Source organism: Halichoerus grypus, chromosome 12, assembly GCF_964656455.1.
Source record: "Halichoerus grypus chromosome 12, mHalGry1.hap1.1, whole genome shotgun sequence".
NCBI classification, from domain to species: Eukaryota; Metazoa; Chordata; class Mammalia; order Carnivora; family Phocidae; genus Halichoerus; species Halichoerus grypus.
This window is the reverse complement of record NC_135723.1, coordinates 64,801,435-64,825,682: the sequence shown is the minus strand read 5'-3', so window position 1 is coordinate 64,825,682 and position 24,248 is coordinate 64,801,435. Positions and strand designations below refer to the sequence as shown.

Genomic DNA, 24,248 nt, shown 5'->3' with positions numbered 1-24,248 from the left:
CCTGGTGCATAGTAGATGCTCAGTGAGTTTCGGTTGACTGAATAGCTATATAATCATGGTGAGGCCTGATGACACATCTTTGATTCAAAGGACAGAACACCACACTAATGACCTGATTCAGTGTGTCTCTCTCCTGGCCAGTAGTAGATACCTAATTTCATCATTTCATTAAAAAATTTCAGATTGTTAGTCTCTTTATATATCTATATCTGTGTGCATATTTATACGCATACAGATATGGATATATTGATATGTATATGCAGATATAGGTATATAACATATATCTGTATATATAATATACAATATAATATATATCTGTATATATTATAAAGTGTATCTCTGTATACTATATATCATCTCTGTATATTATAGTTACATATAGATATGGATATATATTACATAATGTATATACCTAATGTATAAGTATACATATCTATATAAAATATACATATCTATATACCCATACATGGATTATTACATACTATATTATTGTATTACATGTTTAGAGGATTTAATATCACTGGTTAAGCTATAGTTAACTATTTCAGTGGGTCTAGAAGACCCTGCCTTTTCCCATCATGATTGGTTTAGTAAACCTGATTATTAAAAGGGAACCTCTCTTCCCTCACTGGTTGGATATTAAATGTTTTCTTTTGTTTCTGTTTTTTTTTTTTTTAAGTCAGATGATTTCACAAGGAATTGCATGTGTGGTGTGAGAGAAGGAGAGGACCCTAGCATGCCTTCACGTTTGCTCTAAGATTCTGCAAAGACGTGTTGGCATCACCGACAGGGAAAGCTGGGCAGGAAAATGGGCAGTTTTAAGGAATGTCAAGGAAGCAGTTGGATAGAGAGGTCTGGAGTACTGTGGTTTGCATTGGCCTGAAAAGTATAAGAATGCATTTTAGACACAAGTGTTGATTCCTCGAGTTTTCAATGACCAAATTGTACAAAAACCTTCGGTGTTCAGGAGGACACAATGAGCTCACTGTGGAGGAAGAAGTTGATCAGAGATCACGCCCAGCCTGTCTGTATAACAATGACCGCACTGTTAAGGCCCAAGAAACAGTAAGCCAAAGAAAAGGGAATTGAAAGTCACGGAAAGTCATCTAACTTTGTTTAATGATTAAAATTAGGGACAAGCAATAATTCTTAATGTTGAGTTTTTGGCAGAGTTCATCAGGGATGGAGCCAGTAACTCCTGAGCCAAGGACAGTTCCACAGGACAGAGTTGTGGTACCTGTCTGTATATTACGCCACTCTGCTCCAGGGGCTCCTCAACGTGTGACCACAAGGACTCCCTGAAGAGATGCTTGGGGGCTCTCAATCCTCTTTAGAAGAAAGTGACAACCTGTGACTCTAGGTTCCTCATGCTTGCATCCCTCACACTGGGGAGTGCAAAAGGCACTCAAGGATTTTTTTTTTTTTTTAAAGATTTTATTTATTTGAGAGAGAGAGAGAGAGAAACAGCACGAGGGGATAGGGTCAGAGGGAGAAGCAGGCTCCCCGCCGAGCCGGGAGCCCGAGGTGGGACTCGATCCCAGGACCCCGGGATCATGACCCGAGCCGAAGGCAGACGCTTAACCAACTGAGCCACCCAGGCGCCCAAGGCACTCAAGGATTTTTGACAGGCCATGGACCCTCTCTGAGCTTCATTATCCTCTCTGGAAAATGAGAATATTTATCTCATAAGGCTGGTATAAGGTTAAAGGGATGATATTTGTTAACATCCCGAAGGTTAGTGATTACCACTCACCTATCTACATAATTATCAGGGAGACAGACACGATTGCAGCTTATTTGATCTGTGTGAGTTCTCCTGAGTTGAATGGAATAGCTTACTTTATAATTTTATAAATATTATTTTCCTCTAGCAGTGTTCAAATGTTTTGAATCTTCAAAGATATTCAGAAGGCTCCCAACTCTTGGGCAGAGTCTACTCTGCCATGTTCTGGAATCCAAGCTGCCCAGCTACCCCACTCCGGAGCCCTGAGAAAAATTTCCTTTTCCCTTCTGTTAACTAGGAGCTCATGAAGTTTGCGACTCCGTTTTTTTCGGTCCCCTTACTATTTGTAAGCAGGCTACCCTCTCCGACATCTACTTCTCCTTCTTTCGATAAGAACCCCAGCTTTTAACTCCAAGTATCCATCCCATCTACTCAGCCCATGTGTTCTGGGGAAAACTGAATCTCTAGGAGTAAGGCATTTGACTTCAGTCTAAGCTCCTCGGTGTATTTGCATATTTTCTTCACATCGATTAGTTCAAATATGAGCATATAGCTCAAGTTAGGTCGGTGAAGTGCATGAAGAGGTTTACCAAACACTGCTGGAGAGAGTGCCTTCCTGTACTTCTAAGAAGGCTTCTGGAAGTCACAGACTTTCTCCATGCCTGTGGACCAATGTTCCCCAGGAGTCATTAGAAGACATCTGCTATGGGTTGAATTGTATCCTCCCAGATTTATTTGTTGAAATCCTAACTCCCTGTACCTCAGAATATGACAGCATTTGACCTAGGGCTTTTTAAAGAGTAATTAAGGTAAAATGAAGTCATATGGGTGGGACCTAATTCACATGACTGGTATCCTTGTAAGAACAGGATATTCAGACACAGACATTCACACACACAGAGGAAAGACCATGCGAGGACAAAGGAAGAAGACAGCCATCCCACAAGCCAAGGAGAGAGGCCTCGGTAGAAACCAACTTGCCCACACTTTCCTCCTGAAATTCCAGCCTCCAGAACTGTGAGAAAATAAATTTCTGTTGTTTAAGCCACCCACTCTGTGGTATTTATGGCAGCCCCAGCAGACTATGACAGCATCCCATAACCAAGATAGGGAACAAAGCTTAGGGGGTGATGCCTTCCACCATATCAGAGACAGGGTCCTTGGTGCCATTGCACCATCAACACCTGACTTGCTAGAGCAAATCAAGCCCAAGGATATTCTGCCACCGAACTTTGCATGACAAAAGGTAAACTGTCCCCTTTCTTGCGTTATTGTTTGAACTCTCACTATAACCAAATACACCACTGTGCCCTTAGTACCTAGAACCACGCCTCATCAGCGTCAGTGCTTAATAATATTTATTGAATGACTAAAAGAAGAAATGAATAAATAGTCATGTGTGGAATTGTAGAATGTTGACCTGGGAAGCCCAGGGAGGCAGCGAGCAACAGGGGAGCGAGTCAACCTTCTAACTACGTTCCACTGGTCATATTCCTTCTGTGTGGGCCAGAAGCCACATACCAGCATTATGAAGCAACAGAGCTAATTCATAAAGGTGTTGGCTCTCATTAAAGCAAAAGTTGTTTAGTTATTAAACAACTATCTAAAGATGTAAAAATTCCCCTCAGTTTTTTCAATTGGGAATTCCTGATTAGAAGCACAGGACGATTAGAACCAGATCGCTCTGGCCTCTTAAGTTCAACCAGCTAACCTCTTCATTTTTAGTAACAGAGAAACAAAGACTTAGTGAGGGTAAGTGCCTTTCCCAGGTCACAGAGTGTGCTAATGGTGGTGTGAAGGCAGGGAACGAAAAGAAATCCAACTTCAATAAAGAAGAAAAAGCTTTCATTCCTTTTAGTTAAATTATTCACAGAGTGATAGGAGAATACCTTTTTTTTTTTTTTCTGCTTAAGAGAAACTGATTTTCTTTATAAACATAGACCTTTTCTTTTCAGAGTAGGGAACAATGATGGTATTGTGTAGCCACCGTAGGAATAATCTAAATGAAAAGCATGTGCATTTATTCAGATGTTAGCCAATTAGGCAACTTCTGGTGGAATGAGTGAGTCATATAGTAGAGAGATTTTGTGGCATTAAGTAAGTAGAAAAAAGCACACAAATGTCAGGGGAAAAAATCTAACATTAAAAAAACTTTAGTTCAGGAAACACTTCAATTTTAAGCAGTGTGTTTTGTGATCATTTGCATTTTAGGAACACTTTGACAATATGGCATAAAAGGTGAAGGAGGAACCAATAAGACATTAGAGAAGTTGCAAAAAAAGAAATACCGAGAAACTGACAGAAATGAAAGGCACTAGGTAATATAAAAATAAATATTTTGAAGCTGATCATTGGAAAAGCAACTTTTAAGAGACTTTAAAAATAATAAAAAGTAGAGGTAACACTGCTAATAATGGAAGCAAAATCAAATCAGTGATTAGGAAAAGCTTAAATAATCCTTCCCAATGTAAAGGAATAGGACCAAGATATTTAAATGATGAGAAAGAAAAACCATGGTTACTGACATATGGACAATTAATGTTCTTGGACAAAAGATCAGAATAAATGGAAGACAATAAATATTCAGGCATAGACAAAATGAGCTAAGAAATCACTTTAATCTGCAGATCAAAAGAGCTTACTTGGCAAAGAGCAGAACTGATCAAACAGACCCATAAATAGATATAAACGGATAAAAGTATGAAACCACAAAGAAAAAAAAATCTAGAAACAAAAATTTGATAACCTATAAAAGAAGAAAACTCTGGCTGACTTTAGACTTCTCCTTTGTAGCATAAATTGCCAGGAGTCAATGGAGTAACATCAGTGGAAATCTGAGTTGTGAATTCAAGATTTCTACACCCATCTATATTGTCATTGTTGTGGAGGCAAGAGAAAGATTTTTTCATAAATGCCAGGTGCTCGAGACTCCTATCCACGTACCAATCTGGAAAGGAGAAGGAATTATCACTCAAGGTACTTCAGAAAATTGTGAGTTGTATCAAATAGAGGGACCAAGAATGAGGAAGCCAATTGCTGGTGAGCATGAAACATTCCAACATAGAAATACTTGTTGATAATTATTGCAAGCATTGATACAAAGCAGAAGACAAAGGCCATAAAATATTTTTAAGATAATATTTTATTAAAATGCTTGGTCCAGTGTTTGGCAAATAAATGCAATAAAAATAAAATAGATGAACTTAATATTAATATCACATAAATAAAATTTAGAGCCACGTGGATAACTGAAACTAAAAGGATTATGTGTGTGTAATATTAAGCACACAAACCTATATTAAAGATACACTAGTCAGGAGCCTTTAGGGTCCAAATGACAAAATGTTAAAATTTATAAAATAAGTACTGATTTAAAAATATTAGGAGAAGATGAGAGAAAGTATGAAAGTTTGTAACAGCTCTTTTAGTCGCCCATGATGTATCAAATAGGTGAAATACATGAAAATACATGAAATACAGGTATGAACATGAAAATAGAGAATATTTGAAGACTGTAATTAATAAGGGCAAATTCAAAAAGATAAGCACAAAAAAGGGACTGGATATACAAATGGACAATGACCAGGCTATATATAAAAATAGAACTCTGACCCACAAACTGCCGCAACCAGCCCAGGAAGCTAACCTATCACTGCAGCAACCGCCCCAGAAGGCCAAACCGTAGCCACAGTAGTAGTCCACTCCAGGTCGCCGGGACTTCATTGATAACTGACAACTTCTCTAATTTTTGACCCTGCTTCCAACTTAGGACCAAACAGAGAAAGTCAAATATGCACTGTGAACCAAGCACATAGGATGGCATGCTTCTAGTTAGCCTGCCTACAGCTTCCCTTGCCAATAGCCTCCCATAAGGACACAACTGAAGCCTTCCCTTTTTTATATTATAAAGCTTTCCCACCCTCCCGCCCACCTCTCTGTCGCTGCCAACAGAAATGATGGTGATGGAAAACCTGCTACAGCAAGCTCTGAATAAACAATTGTTTGCTTGTCCTCATTTGGGTGGCTTTTTCTTATTCCCACAACCTTAGTTATTATGCCCTATGTTTTAGTATCCATTAAATATTTTTCAAAATAAGTGATTGCGTGTGAGACCCCAAAGATGCCCTTAATACATTCCAAAGAGCAGGAATCCTTCCAAAAATAGTCTTTGACTGCAAGGCCATAACATTCAATATGATTTACAAAATGTTAGAGAAAACAGAAATTCACCTGGACATTAAAAATAAAAAGAAGCTAAAAACTACTAAATGGCTATTATGTGAAAGAGGAGATAAAAACTTCAAAACTGAAATGTTTTGGAAATAAAAACAGTAACATTGTATCATATACACATTTATGAATTCAGAAAAAAATTTATAGTTCTAACGTTTTCATTATGAATGAGAATTACAAGTAAGGTCATCAAGAGGGCAACACACGTCATTCCTGACTTCCCCCTCACAAGACCAACTAGTAATTGTCCATAGACAAGACATGATCATGAAGCACTCTGCTGGACCACAGACACCGAGAAGGACTGCATTAGAAGGGTAAGAGGAGTGGCTGTACCCTGACTGCAACACCCCTCCCCCAGGCGGGCACGATGCCCCACCAGTAAAGCCCCTCCGGGGCCTACGGTTTCTCTAGTGGGGGGAAAAAAGATCACTGGGAAAATCTGCAGAGCTTGACCACTGGGGATCAAGTCCAAATAGAAATCCCAGATATATTAATATCATACAATTCAATAGCCAAAAAGAAAGAATCCACTTAAATGATGGACATAGGACTTGAATAGCCGTTTTTTCAAAGAAAGTATTCAAGTGGCCAAAAGGTTCATGAAAAGGTCCTCGACATCATTGATAATCAGGGAAACACACACCACAATGAGCTAACACCTCACAGATGTTAAAATGGCTATTATCAAAAAAAAAAAAAAAAAAGAAGAGATAAGAAGTTGTTGGTAAGGAGAAAAGAGAATCCCTGTGCACTGTTGGTGGGAATACAAATTGGTGTAGCCACTCTGGAAAGCAGTATAGAGATTCCTCAAAAAATTAAAAATAGAGCTACTCTATGATCCAGTAATTCCACTCCTGGGTATATATATCCAAAGCAAACGAACTCTATCTTCAAGAGATATCTTTAACCCCACGCTGGTGACAGCGTTATATATAATAGCCAAGACATGGAAACAAACTGTGTTCATTAACGAATGAGTGAGATATATATATATATATTTTTTTTTTTTGAAAGTTCTTAACACACACAAATTGTAACTATATGAGGTGCTGAATGTTAAGGAAACTTATTATGGTAATCATTCTGCAATTTATACATACAATGTATCATTACTTTGTCCACCTTAAGCTTACACATATCATATGCCAATTTTATCTCAATGAAGTTGAAGAAAATTTTAAAAGTTAACAAATGAGCAGAATTAAATAAATGAATTAAGTATGCAACTCACAAATCCAGGAAAAGAGGGAATGAAATCAGCATAGGAAAGTTGTAGTGAGCTCCACATATAGCCTTAGACAACTCAGCACTCCTGGTCTCACCTCTCTTGCCGAAACTCTCAATTTTCTCAGTTGTCAGATAATTAACAGGAGAGTTTTGAGGGTGGAGAATTCCTTAGTTCATCAATAAATTGCTCTCCAAGGAGTGCTTTGAGATAAAGCTAATTTTCTTTACTAATATGAGAAGATTTGGCCCTATCAGAAAAAGGAAGTTATTTGAATGTGTGCCAAAAAATATGTTTTCTATCTTTCCTTTGTTGAACACTCAACGGGAGTTATTCTCATTAGCTCCTCTTCTTTACTGCATTTGAATAAAACAGACAAGTCAGTCTTGAAGATGATAAATGACTAATACATTTTAATTGGCACTTTAGCTCATAAAATATAAACAGTCATTAAATTCATCCAGAAAATTGTTAGAATGGAAGTACTAAGAATTGCAGAATGTGCCAAAATAGCAGCTTCAATATCTTCTGGTTTCCTTCCATTCTTAAGACTAATCCTATAATCAAAAATCCTAATGGTATATATAGAGAAGAATTAGTTAAGAGTTTTTTTTGAAGGGGTCAGAAATGTGGAGAAGAAGTAAATTAAAACATATGAAAACAGACACACAGACAAATGGACTAGTATAGAGAGCCCAGAAATAACCCCCACACCGTGTATATATGGTCAATTAATCTATGATAAAGGAGGCAAGAATATGCAATGGGGAAAAGGCAGTCTCTTCAATGAATGGTGTTGGGAAAACTGGACAGCTACACAAAAGAATGAAACTGTCCACTATTTTATACCACATATAAAAAAAAATTCAAATGGATTAAAAACTTGAATGTAGGGGCGCCTGGGTGGCTCAGTTGGTTAAGCGACTGCCTTCGGCTCAGGTCATGATCCTGGAGTCCCTGGATCGAGTCCCACATCGGGCTCCTGGCTCAGCAGGAAGCCTGCTTCTCCCTTTCCCACTCCCCCTGCTTGTGTTCCCTCTCTCGCTGTCTCTCTCTCTGTCAAATAAATAAATAAAATCTTTAAAAAAAAAAAAAAAAAAAAAACTTGAATGTAAGACTTAAACCATGAAACTCTTAGAAGAAAACATAGGCAGGAAACTCTGACATCAGTTTTAGCAATATTTTTTTGGACCAGTATTCTCAGGCAAAAGCAACAAGAACTAAGATAAAATGGGATTATATCAAGCTGAAAAGCTTTTGCACAGCAAAGGAAACCACCAACAAAAACAAAGGTAAACTACTGAATGGAATAAGATATTTGCAACTGATTTATCTGATAAGCAGTTACTATCCAAAATATATGAAGAACTTACACAACTTAACATCAAAAACAAACAACTCAATTAGAAAATGAGCAGAGGACTTAAATAGACATTTTTCAAAGAAGACATCCAGATGGCCAACAGGCATATAAGAAGATGCTCAACATCACTCGTCATCAGGGAAATGTAAATCAAAACCACAATGAGGTATCACCTCACACCTGTCAGAGTGGCTAAAATGAACAAGACAAGAAACAATAGGTGTTGGTGAGGATGTGGAGAAAGGGGAAACCTCTTGCACTGTTGGTGAAATGCATACTGGGGCAGCCACCGTGGTAGACAGTATGGAGGTTCCTCAAAAAATGTCAAATAGAATTACCATATGATCCAGGAATTCCAGTACTGGGTATTACCCAAAGAATATGAAAACCCTAATTTGAGAAAATATGTGCACCCCTATGTCTATTACAGCTTTATTTTCAGTAGCCAGATTATGGAAGCAACCCAACCCAAGTGTCCATTGATGGATGAATGGATAAAGATGTGATACACACACACACACACACACACACACACAAGACTATTACTCAGCTATAAAAAAATAAAGAAATCTTGTCATTCACACAACATGGATGGACCTAAATGAAATGAAATCAGGCAAAAAGACAAATACCTTAATGATTTCACATACATGTGGAATCTAAAAAACAAAACAAAACAAAATAGAAACAGATTCATAAATACCAGAAACAAACTGGCAGTTGCCACAAGGGGTAGGAGTTGGGGGCTGGCCAAATAGGTGAAGGGCATTAAGAGATACAAACTTCCAGTTATAAAATAAAGAAGTCATGGGGATGTGAAGTATAGCATAAGGAATATAATCAATAATAATGTAATAACTTTGTATGATGACAGTTGGTAACTAGACGTACAGTGGGGACTATTTTGTAATGTATAAAAATACCAAATCATTATGATGTACACCTGCAACTGATAGGATAATATATGTCACTTATACTTCAATTAAAATAAACATACAGATGCAAAATTAAAACACTTATGCCATTCAAATGTTCTGGTAAATGATGTGTTCTTTGTTTTGACAAATATATAAATGCTGCTATAGTCATTATGGAAGAAACAGATAAATTAGGTTTCTTCTCCAATACACTGGCTAAGGTGGAAGAAAATTCTCCTTTTTAAATAAGCAAATTATACTTGAATAGGTGCATAAGTATAACAGATGAACAATGAGAACGCCTGCCCTCAAGGAACTGGTTATGATTCTCTAACTATTGCAAGCCAGCAAAGCTTTTGTTTTCAGAAACCTTTTTAAATAAGGATCAGTGTGGATCTATGCTGGTGGCATCTAGAGCATTTGTCTCATGACATTCCCCATCATCTTTTAGTCCTGGGGGACTGAAAAGGACATCAGCCCATTTGAAAGCCAGAAAAGTGTCTTTCTTTAGTACAGTAAGCCCACTTCTATAAACTCTCCTAAATAAATAAAAGCTCGTAAGATTTAATAGTGAGAATATTCGTTGCAGAATTGCTATAACAGCCAAAACTTGGCGGGGGAGGGGGAGGTAGGGAATGTAAACCGTCAACAATAGGAGTTTATTTGCTTAATGGGACAATCATCCAACGGGTCACTGCAGTGTGCAGAGAGTGTGCCAAGATAAAAGGTCAGAAGAGAGCATGACCCTCTGGAGGAAGCATTCTCAAAGTAGAGCAATAGCTAGTCAAACAGAGATTCGTTGTCTAAACTTCTCAGTTCTCTATGGAAATTAAAGTATGGAAGACAAGCCATGCCAGAGACTGCCACTTACCTCTATTCTCTCATTCTGCCTTAGGAAAAGAACTCTGGGTTTCTTCTGGCCAATGGACTCAGGCTAAAAACAAAGAAAAACATTCCCTGCTTTTTCTTTAGTTAGAGATGGCTAATGAAACACAAGCAAAAATTAATGGATGGGAGTTCTAGGAATGTCAATTAAGAGGAGGACAGATAGCTGGCATGGGCTTCTCTTGTCTTTCCTCCCCTCTTCTTCCTATTGACTAGAATTTGTGCATGATGGCAGGAGTTCTAGCAGCCATTTTGAACCAAGAGCCCTCCATACGATGGAGGATGGAAGTTCCATCTTGAGGATGGAAGTCCTTGAAGATGGAACATGGTTCCCTAGTGATAAGGAAACACAACATGAGCCCTGGACTACCTGTCTCAAGAATTCTTTACGTAAGGTAAAAATAAATCCTTATAAACTTAGGCCACCATTATCTGGATTTTATGGATGTGCAGCTGAATCTAATTCCAACTGATCTACTGACTAAATAAATAAAAGACCAAATAGAAATCAAAATGTTCCTCAAAGAATAACTCAAAGCTACTGGTCTATAAGTAGGAGGCTATTCTCAACAGGTGAGTGATGATGGAAATATTATCTAATGAAGGGCATTAGTATTGCCTTACCCAGTAATAACAGTTAGAGCATATTTTTCTCCCTCAAAAAAGCCAGATAAAATGTTTCAGAATTTAGTTTTCCAAATATTGTGGCACTGATGATGTCAATTGAATCTGATGATTTAAGAATATGTTTATATGAAAAATTTGGTCATCCTTCAAAGCAACACTTGCGACCCAAATCACATCTGAGCTAAGAACACTGTCCTGAATAAAAGAGCAGAGCAGTTGAGGGTTGCAGTGAACTTCAGGCCTTTTGGAGAACTTCTGCTCTTTAGCAAGTGACTTGAAGGATTTTAAATTAATCATTCCCTTCATTTCATTTCAATGAATGAAACAACCAAAGTGGTAGCATTAACAGCTAGTGTTTATTGAGCTATTACTATGTGCTTCACACTGTATTAAGCACTTCACTGATATTATCTCATTTACTGCTCTCCACAACTTGGAGAAACATCCCTACTTTTTGGGTTAAGAAACTGATATTCAGAGAAATTGACTTTTCCAAAGGCACAGAGCTAAGAAGTACAATTGTTGAGATTCATACTCAAGTCTGAATAACCTAAAACACTGGCAAAACAAAATGTTCATCCAAAGACGTGAGTTTGTGAAAATTTTTATGTACTTGAAAGAGGGATTTTACATAGTGGTTGATAGAATATACTTTGAAAAGACCATATCTCAGGGCGCCTGGGTGGCTCAGTCGTTAAGCGTCTGCCTTCAGTTCAGGTCATGATCCCAAGGGTCCTGGGATCGAGCCCCACATTGGGCTCCCTGCTCAGCGGGAAGCCTGCTTCTCCCTCTCCCACTCCCCCTGCTTGTGTTCCCTCTCTCACTGTCTCTCTCTCTGTCAAATAAATAAATAAAATCTTAAAAAAAAAAGACCATATCTCCATTCAGAATGTTGATTAAAATGATCTAACCCTTCCTAAACTTTGGAACCATGACACTTGGTTTGCCTTTATGTAAATCCTTAGGCTCCCCAAAGGATTTGAGGTAGACAAGTCTAAAATAGGTGAAATGTGTCTTGAGTAACACTGGCTCCTTCCCACTCCTTGTCATCCATGGCCCCCAGGACCCTTCTCTTCTACGAGCTCTCAGACTCATTCCACACTGGGAAAGAATGAGCAAAGTGAACCGTGAGATATGTTTTCAGAGTATTTTCATTTTAACAGGCTTCCAAGAAATGGTTATGCTGTGGCAGACATTTCAGCCAATAACAACAGGTGTGCAAGGCATTGGGATGGGGCAAGAGGATTCCTGGCATCCCATCCTGCATGGGCAGTTGTCAGTAGTACCAATGCTGGGGTTCACGATGCAGACTAGAAACCCAGCCAGCTGGTCAGCTACGAATATTTTTAACTGAATCACAAGCACTTTCAAAATCATTTGAAGTGTATATTCAGCTCTTATATTCTCCTACCTCTAGTGACTCCTATGCTCTTGCTCCAACAATCCCCCTCATTTATTAAATACATTGGCACCAGGGTCTCAACTTTGCTCCATCTAACCAGCCTCCTCTTGTCCTGAGATGTTGCAGTATGTCCACAGACCACTCACCTACACATAGGCCCCTTGGGGAGGCCCATCCTGTGACGATTAAAAACTCACAATTGGAAGAAAGACTGCCTGAGTTTGAATATCTGGTCTACCCCTTACTGCATGACCTAGGGCAAGGTCTGAATCTCTTTGAATCTTAATTTTTATGTCCGTAAAAAGGGGATTATGGCAGAGTTAGGTCATGGGACTATTGTGAGGATTAAATCAAATAATCTACACAAAGCATTTAGCACAGAGCCTGGTACATGGTAAGAATTTAATAGAATTAACTTCCATTATGGTGGCCCTGTTTACTAACGACTTTCCGGGTGACTATACTCCCCAGTACAAGGGACACACTGAGTTATACCATTTCTGCAACATTCACCTGAGAATATCTTGGCTCTTGAACACACACTCACTTCTTTCCAGCTCTTTTATTCAGCGGCTATCACTAAGCCCACCTTACCACTCTGTGGCGACCTCTGATTCCTTGACTCTCCACTCTATTTTTCTGACCTGCCGGCTTTCATTTCTTTCTTTAGTCATGGTCTCTGTGGTCCAATATTTGTGTCATCCTCTTGACAAGAAGTTTAACTTCCTTGCTTTATTGTGTTCCCATGTTACCAGCAAAACCTGGCCATGGGTTAATTTAAGTATCTCTTTTCTCATTCTTGTATGTTGGGACTTTTGCAGTAATCCACATAAAGGGCAGTGGTGGCTTGAACCAAGCTAGCATGACAGCGGATATGCTCAAAGATTTGCTGAACATCTTAGCAAGGCATCCAAAGCTATTTATGTCTACCCCTCATTTCTTTCATCTAGGACCTCCAGTCCCCCACACTATGTTCTGCCCGTTGTGAATCACTTGTAATCCTCTGATGCACCTAGCTTTTTCCCTCTGTTATTACCTGAATATTTGTGTCTCACCAAAATTCATGTTAAAGCCCCAACTCCCAATATGACTATATATGTGCAGACAGGGCCTTTATGGAAGTGGTTTGTCATAAAGATAAGGCCCTGATCTGACTGGATTAGCAGCTTTATTAGGAGACACTAGAGAGCTTGCTTTCTCTCTCTCCATGTGAGGACATAGTGAGAAGGCAGGAAGAGCGCTCTCACCAGGAGCCGACCCTGCTGGCACCCCATCTCACACTCCCAGCCTCCAGAGCTCTGAGGATATAAGTGTGTGTTGTTTAAGCCCCCCAGTCTGTGGTATTTTGCTATGGCGCACTAAGCAGACTAAGACATGATGCCAAGAGAAAAACACCTATAAAATTATAGCTGTATTTATGCAAATGTCTTGGCAACACAGGGACACACTAATAATAGCAGCATCTTTATGTGAGAACAACTCATTCATGCTGAGTTTAAGCCAGCAGCCTCTGTTTTAATATCACCCTGATAGGGCCAGTGTCTTGTCAGTGATTTCTCCTCACATCAAGAAGCCTGATACATGCTCCTCTGAAGGAAGAATTTTAATGATAAACAGATACGAGGATGGGGTGCTTTTGACTTTTCTCCTTAATCTTAGTGGTCATCTGATAATCATGTAGACCAGGTTATGTGGGTTGGGCTTGATATCATCAAGAAATTTCTTTTATATTTTCATTTGCATTATTATTGCTCCTGAGGCATACAACATTTCAATTTTTTTGGTTTCAATACTTCAGTATAATGGCCTATAATTTTCAAATTATAATAAACGAAACTGGAGAAGAAAGTCCTAACAACATCTTTTTTTTTTTCAAGAGAAAGCATCTTAAAACTTTGACAAACATGCAATTTGTTTAAACCATTGTAAATGATAAGCTCCCCACCCTTGCTCTCACTCTCGCCAACTGCACCCAAAAAACTTAATATTCCTTTCACATATTTTTTTAAAGATTTTATTTATTTATTTATTTGAGAGAGAGCGCGCGCGCACGTGCGCGTGCACATGAATGGGGGAGGGGCAGAGGGAGAGGGAGAAGCGGACTCCCAGCTGAGTAGGGAGCCAGATGTGGAGCTTGATCCCAGGACCCTGGGATCATGACCTGAACAGAAGGCAGATGCTTAACTGAGCCACCCAGGTGTCCCTCCCTTCCAATATTGCAAGTGGGATTCATAATATGCGGTGGGCTAGAATTTTATCATAGCATAAGCTTTTAAAATTTTGATTTTAAGATTTTATATATCAGCAGCTATATGCCTGTGTGGTTTGTTTGATCAGCATAGTGCTTAACAAGAATTGGGTTTGAATGCCTGTGGGTGGGGCACGCATTCTCTACTTGCCCTGAGGGTCCATCTTTGCCTGTCCCTTCCCTGGGCTCTTTCACACAATTGTTCCTAAAGGCATTTGAGATGGCAACTCCTGCTCCATATTGAGGTGCTGTGTTTTGTAAATAAACCTTTTTTATTGAAATAAACTACATAAAGTACACAAATCATAAGCGTATAATTTGGTGAATTATCACAAAGGGAACACATCCATGTAATTACCATCAACAACAAAAAGAACATTATTAGCGCTAGAATCCTCCTGTCTTCAGTTTTTTCTCCCCTAAAGCAAATGCTAAGACAAAGATATGGGCACCCATGCTTTAAGAAGCACAGTGAATATCTGAATTTCTGACATGCATATACAACTTTATCAGCTGTCTCTTGGTTTGTGTTTCCTTGTTTCATTATTTTTTATCCTTTTATTTGACTATCCTTTTACTTTCCCTTTAAAATTATATCATTATATTTAAGGTATATACCTTTTATAAGCAAACTGAAGTAGGTATGTCTTAAACCTACTCTGACAATCTTGCTATTTTATTTGAAGTACTTAGTCCACGTACACTAAATGCAATTATTAGTATATTGGAGGTTAAATGTACCAGCTTATTTGTCCTACCTGTTCTAATAATTTTAACATTTTTCTTTCTCCTTTCTTAACCTTTATGGTACTTTATGAATCTGTCTGTATTTTGATGTCTTTCAGGATTTTGGAAAAACTGTTGGTCTTTATATCTTTAAATATTATTTCTGTCTACTCTTTTATCTTTTTTTTGGGAATCCTTTTCCCTGGGCCCATGTGTTATTTTCTGTCTGTGTTTTCCATCCTTTTGTTTCTTCATGCTTCAATCTTATCATTATTTTCTGACCTATCTTCCAGTTTATTGATTTCCTCTGCAGCTATGTTTAATTTGCTGCTACACCCATCGATTGTATTTTTAGCTTCTGTTATTTTACATTTTCTAGTTCCTCAACTTGGTCAAGCTTTCCTCTCTAAGAATTCTTCACTTAAAATGGTCCTGATCTGACCCCTTGAGTTTTTCCAGAAAGAATTAGCAAATAAAAAACAGACTTGAACATTCATGAGAAATTAAGCCCGGTTAATGTGGCAGACTATGGATTAGACTAGAACACAACTTTTTAACAATAGATGGTGAAATTTCAGTGATTCACTTGTTGATTATTTTTTGCAACACTAAACTCCAAGCTGATATCCTTGCCACCTCTAAATTCTTGCCCTCTGAAAGAACACACAGCTCTGTAGAATGTGGGTTACAACACAGTAGTTAAGGAAATATAATGAAAATAAGTTATTTCATCCTCACCCAGGGATTTTGCTTCTCAGCATTTGCGGGATGATAGTGAGTCTCTTCATTCCTACAGTCATAGGGGTAAAAAGTGGGGCTGCTGTTTGCAGTAAAGATTGAAGGAGTTTTCTTCCGTAGGTACCACCTGTGACCCAAGCTTCTCTCACCATCTCTGTATTTCTCAGTAGTGCCTTTGGTTTTCATCCTGGTCACTGTAGCTCAGCTCAAGAGATTGGAGAATTTCAGGCTATCAGCAATGAATGGCTAAGTTTTTCTTATAAGTTAAGTGCCATATTTTTCCTGTATTGTGGTTCAAGAATAAATTCCCAAGAACTCCCCCTTGCCGTTACTGCAACTGAGAGTACAGCACAGGTTGAAATGCACCAAACAGCCCATTCTGAAGGTCATTCACCACTGCTTCTTGTTAGCACTTAATACTTAAAAAAAATGTTTTTTGCATTTTCCCTACATTTTGATTCAAATTAAACTCATATCACAGCCATCTTGTTCCTAGAGCTCAGGAGTCCAAGGCTGTCTTAGGCTGGACCCTCCAGGAATCCCACCTGTCCACTCTCTTCTTTGACCTATAGAATAGGACTCTCTCCTTGATTATGTTTTCCTTTTTTTTTTGTTTTGTTTTATTTATTTATTAGACAGAGAGAGCAGAGGGAGGGGCAGAGGGAGAGGGAGAGAGAATCTTCAGCAGACTTCTAGCTGAGCACAAACCCGATGCTGGGCTCGATCTCAGGACCCTGAGATCATGACCTGAGCCGAAATCAAGAGTTGGACGCTCAACCTACTGAACCAGCCAGGTGCCCCATGATTATGTTTTCCTTTTGAACATGACCCCTATCAGTTTAGGCTCTACCCATCTCTGTGAGAGTTCTCATTTCACAGATCATTTTTAAAGTTGAGAATATTTCACCATTCCCCCTCTAAGTGTGATGCATTCACACTTCAACTGTGCTGGACATTCCCCCAATCCACATTTAAACATCCTGATCCCAGATATTATCTTATGTCCTTATATCGTGCCCACAAGTGGTGTTTACATACCACTTATTTTTCAAAAACAATGTCCACAGACTTAAATCTGCAAAATACTTGAGACTTCACATTTATTACTGAATAGAGATAATTCTGGTCCATTTGCTGGGATGTATTTTTAAGCTCATAATATGGTATGATACTATACTATCACCTTAGTGAACTACAGAGGCTGCTGTGTAGAGGAAGGGTGGAACTCTAGAGAATCCCTTGGTGGCACTGATAACGGTATTTTCAAGTGGGCTTTATAGTGAGTTATTTTTATAATGGAACCTTATGGATATATAGATGTGTTAAACTTGCTGAAAGAAAACTCCAAATATGGGTTTTGTATCCCTATAGAGATTACTCTCGAATTTGCTGATGCCTTTTGGACTGGATAGTATGCTATTTCTATTGGTAAAATAATCGAAAGCGAGGAGCCACAGGAATTTTGCACACAGCTAATTCTGTCCCACCTGCACAGTTACTTACCTGTGATAGCCAGCTGAGTCACAAAGAAGGTCATTCTTGACTTCCTCTTCCTCCTCCACATAGAGAACAGCACCATGGAGTTTCCAACAATGGTGAAAACAAACAGGATCCACAGAGTTATCAACTGCTCAGTCTGTGAGAAACAAAGCAACACAAAACCAGTGTACCAGTGAGAACCAGGGTACTTTACAGAACACAAGGCTCAGGCTTCGCTACTGGAATGTCTTCCTCCTGATCGCAAATCCTCACCTGTCAAAGCTCTACTCTCAAGAGAACAGAGACACAGTGGTCCTTACTTACATTGATGGCGGTGTAAATTGATGCAACCTTAAAAAAAAATCTATTCGGAAATATATGCCAAGAAACAAAAGAATGTATATGTATTCTTTGGCCAAGCAATTGTTTTAAGTCTCTACGAAAGAATTCAAGGTGTGAAAAAGAATACTACAAAGATGTGGATATTTATTGTAAGAGTAAACTGGAAATTGTTTAAAGATAACAAGATAGTTAAGTAAATGAAGCACTTCAGTTCTGTGAACTATTATGTAGTTATTAACAATGGCAACCATGAAGATTATATAGCAACATTAAACATGCTTATACTATAACAGTAAGTGGAAAAACATGGTAAAATTATATATTGGGTATGATTATAACTGTGCAAAATTAATACATGTAGAAAAAAGACTGAAGTAGACTAAAATGCTAAGATTGGTTATTTTAGGGTAGTGTGATTATGGGTTATCCTACTCTTTTTCTTTTGACAGAATTTTATAATATAGTTAATACTGAAGTTTCACTGAGTAATACATAAATAGTAAATAATGGGAAAAAAAGCAGGAATGCTACTCATTTAAAATGCCAAGTCCTTTGTAGGAAGTTTTCCACGATTCCTTCAAATGGAGCTTTCCATCTGTTTAAAAATCCATGGCCCAGAATAAGCAGAGGCCCAGGGTGCTGGGACAGGCTGACCAAAGGGACAAAGCAGAGCGAGGCCATGGGTGAAGAGAATGGGGCCAAGGGTATTCAGAGGCAAGCTTGAAATCAAAAGCCAAGACACATTAGCCCAAAAGGTCTGGGCAGAATGCTGGTAAGAATGCACAAGTCTAATATTGGAATCTGAAGTGCTTCTCTTATTCGGTGGAGATAAGAATAGCCTGAAGATACCCATTGAGATGATAAAATTTCATGTGTCAACTTGGCTAGGTGATAATGACCACTTGCTTGGTCAAATAGTAGTGTAAAATGTTGCTCTGAAGGTATTCTGTAGATGTGACTAATATCTACATTCAACTTGAGTTTAAATACAGCAGATAACCCTCAATAATATGGGTGGGACTCATCCAATGAGTTGAAAGCCTTAAGAGCAAAAGCTGAGGTTTCCCAGCAAGAATTCCTTGAGAAACATAGGAAACATGCCTGAGTTTCCAGCCGGCTGTCTCCTTTATGAATTTCAGACTTGTCAGGCCCATAATCACATGAGCAACTTTCTTAAAGCAAATATCTCTCTTTCTCTCTCTTGCCTCTCTCTGTTTCTGTATTCCTATTAGCTATTTTCTGTGGAGAACCTTAATATACTCTCTAACTATCTGAGACATCACAGTAGCACTTTTTCTTATATTAAATTAAAGTTATGCAATAACAGATGCATTAATTCTTCTTTAAAACCTTTACAATTCAGGGGTGCCTGGCTGGCTCAGTTGGTAGAGCATGTGACTCTTGATCTCGGAGTCATGAGTTCAAGCCCCATGTTGGGTGTAGAGATTACTTAAAAAAAACTATAACAATGCAGATAAAGCTCAAAGCCCCTTTGCCACCACTCTCTGTCTTAATCAACTCCTTTCTCCCAGAAGGTAAATATCATTTTGATTACATTATCTTTCCAATCCTTTGAAAAATACTTTATAAGTGGATGCATGTGTATACACACACACACACACACACCCATAGCAAATAAACAGTATTGTGTGTGTGTGTGTGTGTGTGTGTGTGTGATTAGCAATTTGGTATTTACTATACTCTGTATATATTGTGCATATTGCTTTTTTTCGGTCAGCTGGAGAAATGGCTAAATAAAAGGTGATACTTCCATACAGTGCAGTAAAATATTTCAGTTAAAAGAAATGGATTAGATTTGCTAAAACAAAATATGTTGACAATATAGGGAAGATTCTAGACTGACGGAGGGGAGGGAGCTGGTGAGTGTACTAAGTCAGCTCCATACTTGAAGCCACTGTCCTCCCCAAGCATTTCCGGGGTTCCCTGGCACTGCCAGGTGGAAACCTAAACCTGGTCTGCCAGGTTCCAGGGCTAGGGCAGTTTCTCATGATTTCTCCTCCAGCCCTATCCTTTCCAGAAGTCCAGGCTGAAGCTAGCATCTCCATGAGTCCTGTACTTTATCAAACTGATATTTTGGTTCTCCATCTCAGATTTACAGATGGGTTCCTGAGGCCCTGGGAAGAGGTCAGAGCCTTGAAACAGCAGAAGGTTGAAGTTAGGGGGCATTGCGGTAGTGTTGGGGGGCAGGGTGTGCAACTGGAGTGGGAGGACCACAGGGTTGATAACCTCTGCTACCTTGAAAGGCGCAGGTGGCAGATACCTCCAGCATGCTTACTAATCTCCCATTTGGAGGACAGTCTTTGCTCAGTGCCAGGTTCTATACTTTTTCTCTGGTCCTTTTTTGACCAGATGGGTCACCTTCTTCTGGAAGATTCATTTCTCTAGCAGTCTAGATATGGGTGGCATAGAGAAAGCATCCAGAATGGAAACTATTATGAAAAGGGCTAGTCTGAGTGGAGTGAGGGAGTGGTTTTAGTAAGAGGATTCTCTCCTTCGAGGTAGATGGACAGTTGTCAGGAGCAGATGCAGCAGGGGAGGCCTTTGATGTGCCAGAACGATGGTCCCCTTTCAGCAGCTGGAGTGCAGACGGTGGAGCATAAATAAGTGGTCTGAACTTGAAGGACCTGCCTGTTAAAACTTTAGAGCAACCTGGGGACCAACATGAGAAACTAGGTGGCTTAGACATCTGTTGGCAGAAGGTCTCCCTGACACTGTGCTGCTGATGCCTGATAGAGTTAGGGGCCAGTGTGGGGGATGAGGCACCTATGTCCCCAGTATGGTCCTAATACAGTGTGCTGTCAGGGAGGGTGATGGGGTCCTGGGAGTGTTTATGGTTCAGGAAAAGATAAGGAGACCCTAGAGCAGGTGGTGTGGCAGATATGGGCATGCAAAGTCCTGTCAAGCCCTGTTGAGAATACAAATGAGAGACTGTCCAAGATTTTCTCCTGTTTCTTTCAGGAAATCTGTTTCACAGGGAGAAACATTTCGATGTCTTAACGTAATTTTTTTTCAAATTAGAGAACACTGTGTCGTGTCCAGCAAATTTTCTCAGCCTGGACGATGGTGGTGGTGGGGGGGTTATTTCCACACTTGTCCAGGACTCAGTTGATATCTGTTGAGCTCTTTCAGCCTCAGATGAAGAAGAAAGGGAAAAGTTAGAAGGTTTGTGAAGTTTCTTTGTCAGATTAGAAATCCAGATCTCCACAGTGAGTGGGCAGACAGAGAAGGAGGCATGGTACTCTGCTGGCGATGGTGGGGTGTCAGGAAGGTGGTGGATACAGCGCTGTTTTCCTTACTGAGACTGTCTTCACCAGCACCACCTACAGCTCTGCTCAGCGGCCCAGGCCCCTAGCAGGTTGAAAGCAGCTGGCCATGTCTCTTCCATGGAGTCTGTGGCATTCGGTGGACTTCCCACAGAAATCTGCCCCCACTCAGCCTCCTGTAAAGGAATCCCCTGTGGCCGGTCTCCACTCACTTCTTCTCCAGGGAGAGACTCTTACTTCAGATGAGAGAGTAAATGAGTCTCTCTGCTCTGCCCTCAGAACGTCTTAACTACTCTATACCTTATAGAAATTCCTCCAATTTTGTAGCAGGTGAGGTCAAACTTCCCTATTTTCTACTTCCGACACAGAACTTTTTTCAACTAAAATTATACCCTGAAGGCCTTCTGGATGAGAACTGGAAGGAGGAGGAGATTTAATCAACTGAACTCAGGTAAATTTGAACTAGAATTTTTTCCAGAATGTCTCTCTCCTCATGTTCCCCTTCCCTCACATAACTAACTGCCTGTGGTAAGTACAGTGAAGCCTCGTTGCCAGAAAAACAACACTGAAGTGGGTAAACGGTTTGCTTTTCACGTGGCACGTTGGTGATTATGCTGCTGGCACCGAAGCTCAGATTTCCAGAAATCAAGTTGCTCTGTAATGAAGGATACCTCTGGCCTCTCAGTGGGCACGGAGCGGCTGTGTTCTTCGTCTTTGTGCAGCACAATTCTGACCCAGGCATCCAATATCTTCAAAGTAGGCTTGGAGCTCAGATCTGCTCTGCTGGGAGCACAGAGTGACAAACACTGCAAATCAAATTATCCTGGTTAGATATATCAGTGAATTGGAAGTCGGGCCTCAGGAGGGCTGGCGGAGTCGGGTGTTAGCTTGGCTGGGCCTTTTTCTTAGAACCTTGCAGTAACTGTGCTTTGGGCTGCAGACCCAAGGCTCTCTGTAAACAGGTCAGAGTCTATTCTCCTTGGGACTGGATGATGTCTATAGGGCAGGCTGAGCAGGACCTGTGAAATTAAGCCCCCTGCTTTATAGTTCTCTATTTGAAGACAATCTCACCTCAGAGGCTTCAGGAAATTGGAAGACAGAAGAAGCTCCCCACCCCCTTCTTGCTTTCTGGAGTCTTCCTACGAGCCATGTTTATTTATTTGTTTATTAATTCATTCACATTCAATTAATTGTCTATAGTATAAGGTGTTAGCACTACATCACGTAGAGTATATAAATTATACTCGGCCAAGTTTAAATCCTGTTTCATCAAGTAGTACAAGGGGCATTAAGTATGCAAACACTTACTTGTAGGATCATTTATTCATAGCGTTCTTACCCATGTACTCACAAACACACAGACACACACAAATCCCAGGGTAATACGAGGATTTGGAAAATTATGACAACGGGAATTGAGGAAGCAAGTTCAGAGGCATTTGAGTATTACAATCAGGTGAGTGATTTGTAGAAAAGTGGGTAGGCTTTGAAACCAGCCTGACTTGGGATCAGACTCTTTGCTACTCCCTAGATGTGTAATACATAGGTAAGGGATAACCTCGCTGAGTCTATTTTTTTTCATTTATAAAATGAAGATAAAGATAAAATCTGCCGCAGGACACTTGTGATGGATAGATTTGACAATGAAAATGCAAGACTTCTAGCTCAGTGCCCAAGTAGCTCGGTGCATAGTATATACACAATAAAAACTGGGTTTTCCCTGTCCTTAGTTTCACTTATACTATGTATAGGTTTGAGGAGTGATTTATAAATAACTCACAACCTTTTCAGGACGATGCTTGAATTCACCCTGTTCCTCCTATTTTCAGTTCCAGTCTGTTGGTATTTCACCTGAGCCTAAAGGGCCCTCCACCCTTCCCCCAGGTAGGGAAGGTGTCCCAACACAGGTCTCAAAAAGCTATTGCAGAAATATAGTTGGGGATTAAATGCCCCCTAGTGGTCATGTGAGGCAAAATTCCAGCCAGTTGCTCAATACTGAGTAGAAGTAATGGGTGAGTTTGAAATTTTTCAGTGACTAAAGACCACGGCGTTTTCAACTTAGTTACATGGTTGTAGGCATGACTAATTGGTTTTCAACCTCAAAGTGATGAGGCCATTAGTGACGTCATCTCTCTGCAGAACAGAAAATGAAGACCTGGGATTTAGAAGGATGAATTACAGCATTCCCTGGATGCTGCTGGTGCTGCCACAGGGCTGATACTTGGGGTTTCGCTCTGTAGGATAGGCTTCCAGGGCCAAAAGGATGCCTCTGAGGGTGGGCATTAAGTCTAGGTCACCACTTCAGGCTCGCATTCCGTCTTCCCCATAGAAAGTGTTTAATAAATATCTGTTGGGTGGATATACAGTTAATGACAAGGGAACGGGTACTTATAAGTATCACAGAACAGGTTATCTGAAATGGGAATTATCTCAGGAAATACCAGACATTTAGTTGGGTGACACTAGCTAATGTTGGTTATGCCAGACTTGTCTGAGAGAAAAACACGATTTATCCAAATTCAAGGAATGGTGATCCTCTTTTCCGGAGGAGTCCTGGAAACTGGAATTAAAAGTGTAAAGTATCTTTAACAATTATAGGGTAAGTAGGAACTAATATTATTGGAGTGAATCCCATTAATCTAGCACCTGACTTACTTAGTTTGTCATGTATAGTAGATGCTTAATAAGTGTTTGTTCTTGATTGATTGTCATGGACCAAACATTTGAGAAGCTTTACATATTGCTCACAGGTATCACAAACTGACGATTGAGATGTCACTGTCCCAAACTTTATACATAAGGAAATGGGGTTCGTGGAATATGTGGTTCATAAGCAATGTAGGTGGGCTGTGAACATAGCTTACTTGACTGTAAAGTCCCTGCCCTACTTACTAGAGTGGTTTTCTGTTCCAATTTGGGGTCAGGATTGGTGAAGCTGACTCATTTACTTTCAATTTTCATTCATTTTCCTCTGACCCAGAGCTTGTCTGAAGCTGGGTTTCTGGGGCTGGGTCAGTTTCATGACTGTGTCCAGTAGGACTGAGTGTGTAAGG

General features: G+C 39.7%; 1 protein-coding gene across 1 annotated transcript in view; it reads right to left on the bottom strand.

Annotated features, from left to right (window-relative positions):
- Positions 1–24,248, bottom strand: part of NPSR1 (neuropeptide S receptor 1) — a 149,143-nt gene that overhangs the window by 102,179 nt on the left and 22,716 nt on the right. Inside the window, 1 exon segment of the mRNA XM_036101046.2 lies at positions 17,594–17,726. Within this exon segment, the coding sequence (XP_035956939.2) occupies positions 17,594–17,726 (133 nt within the window).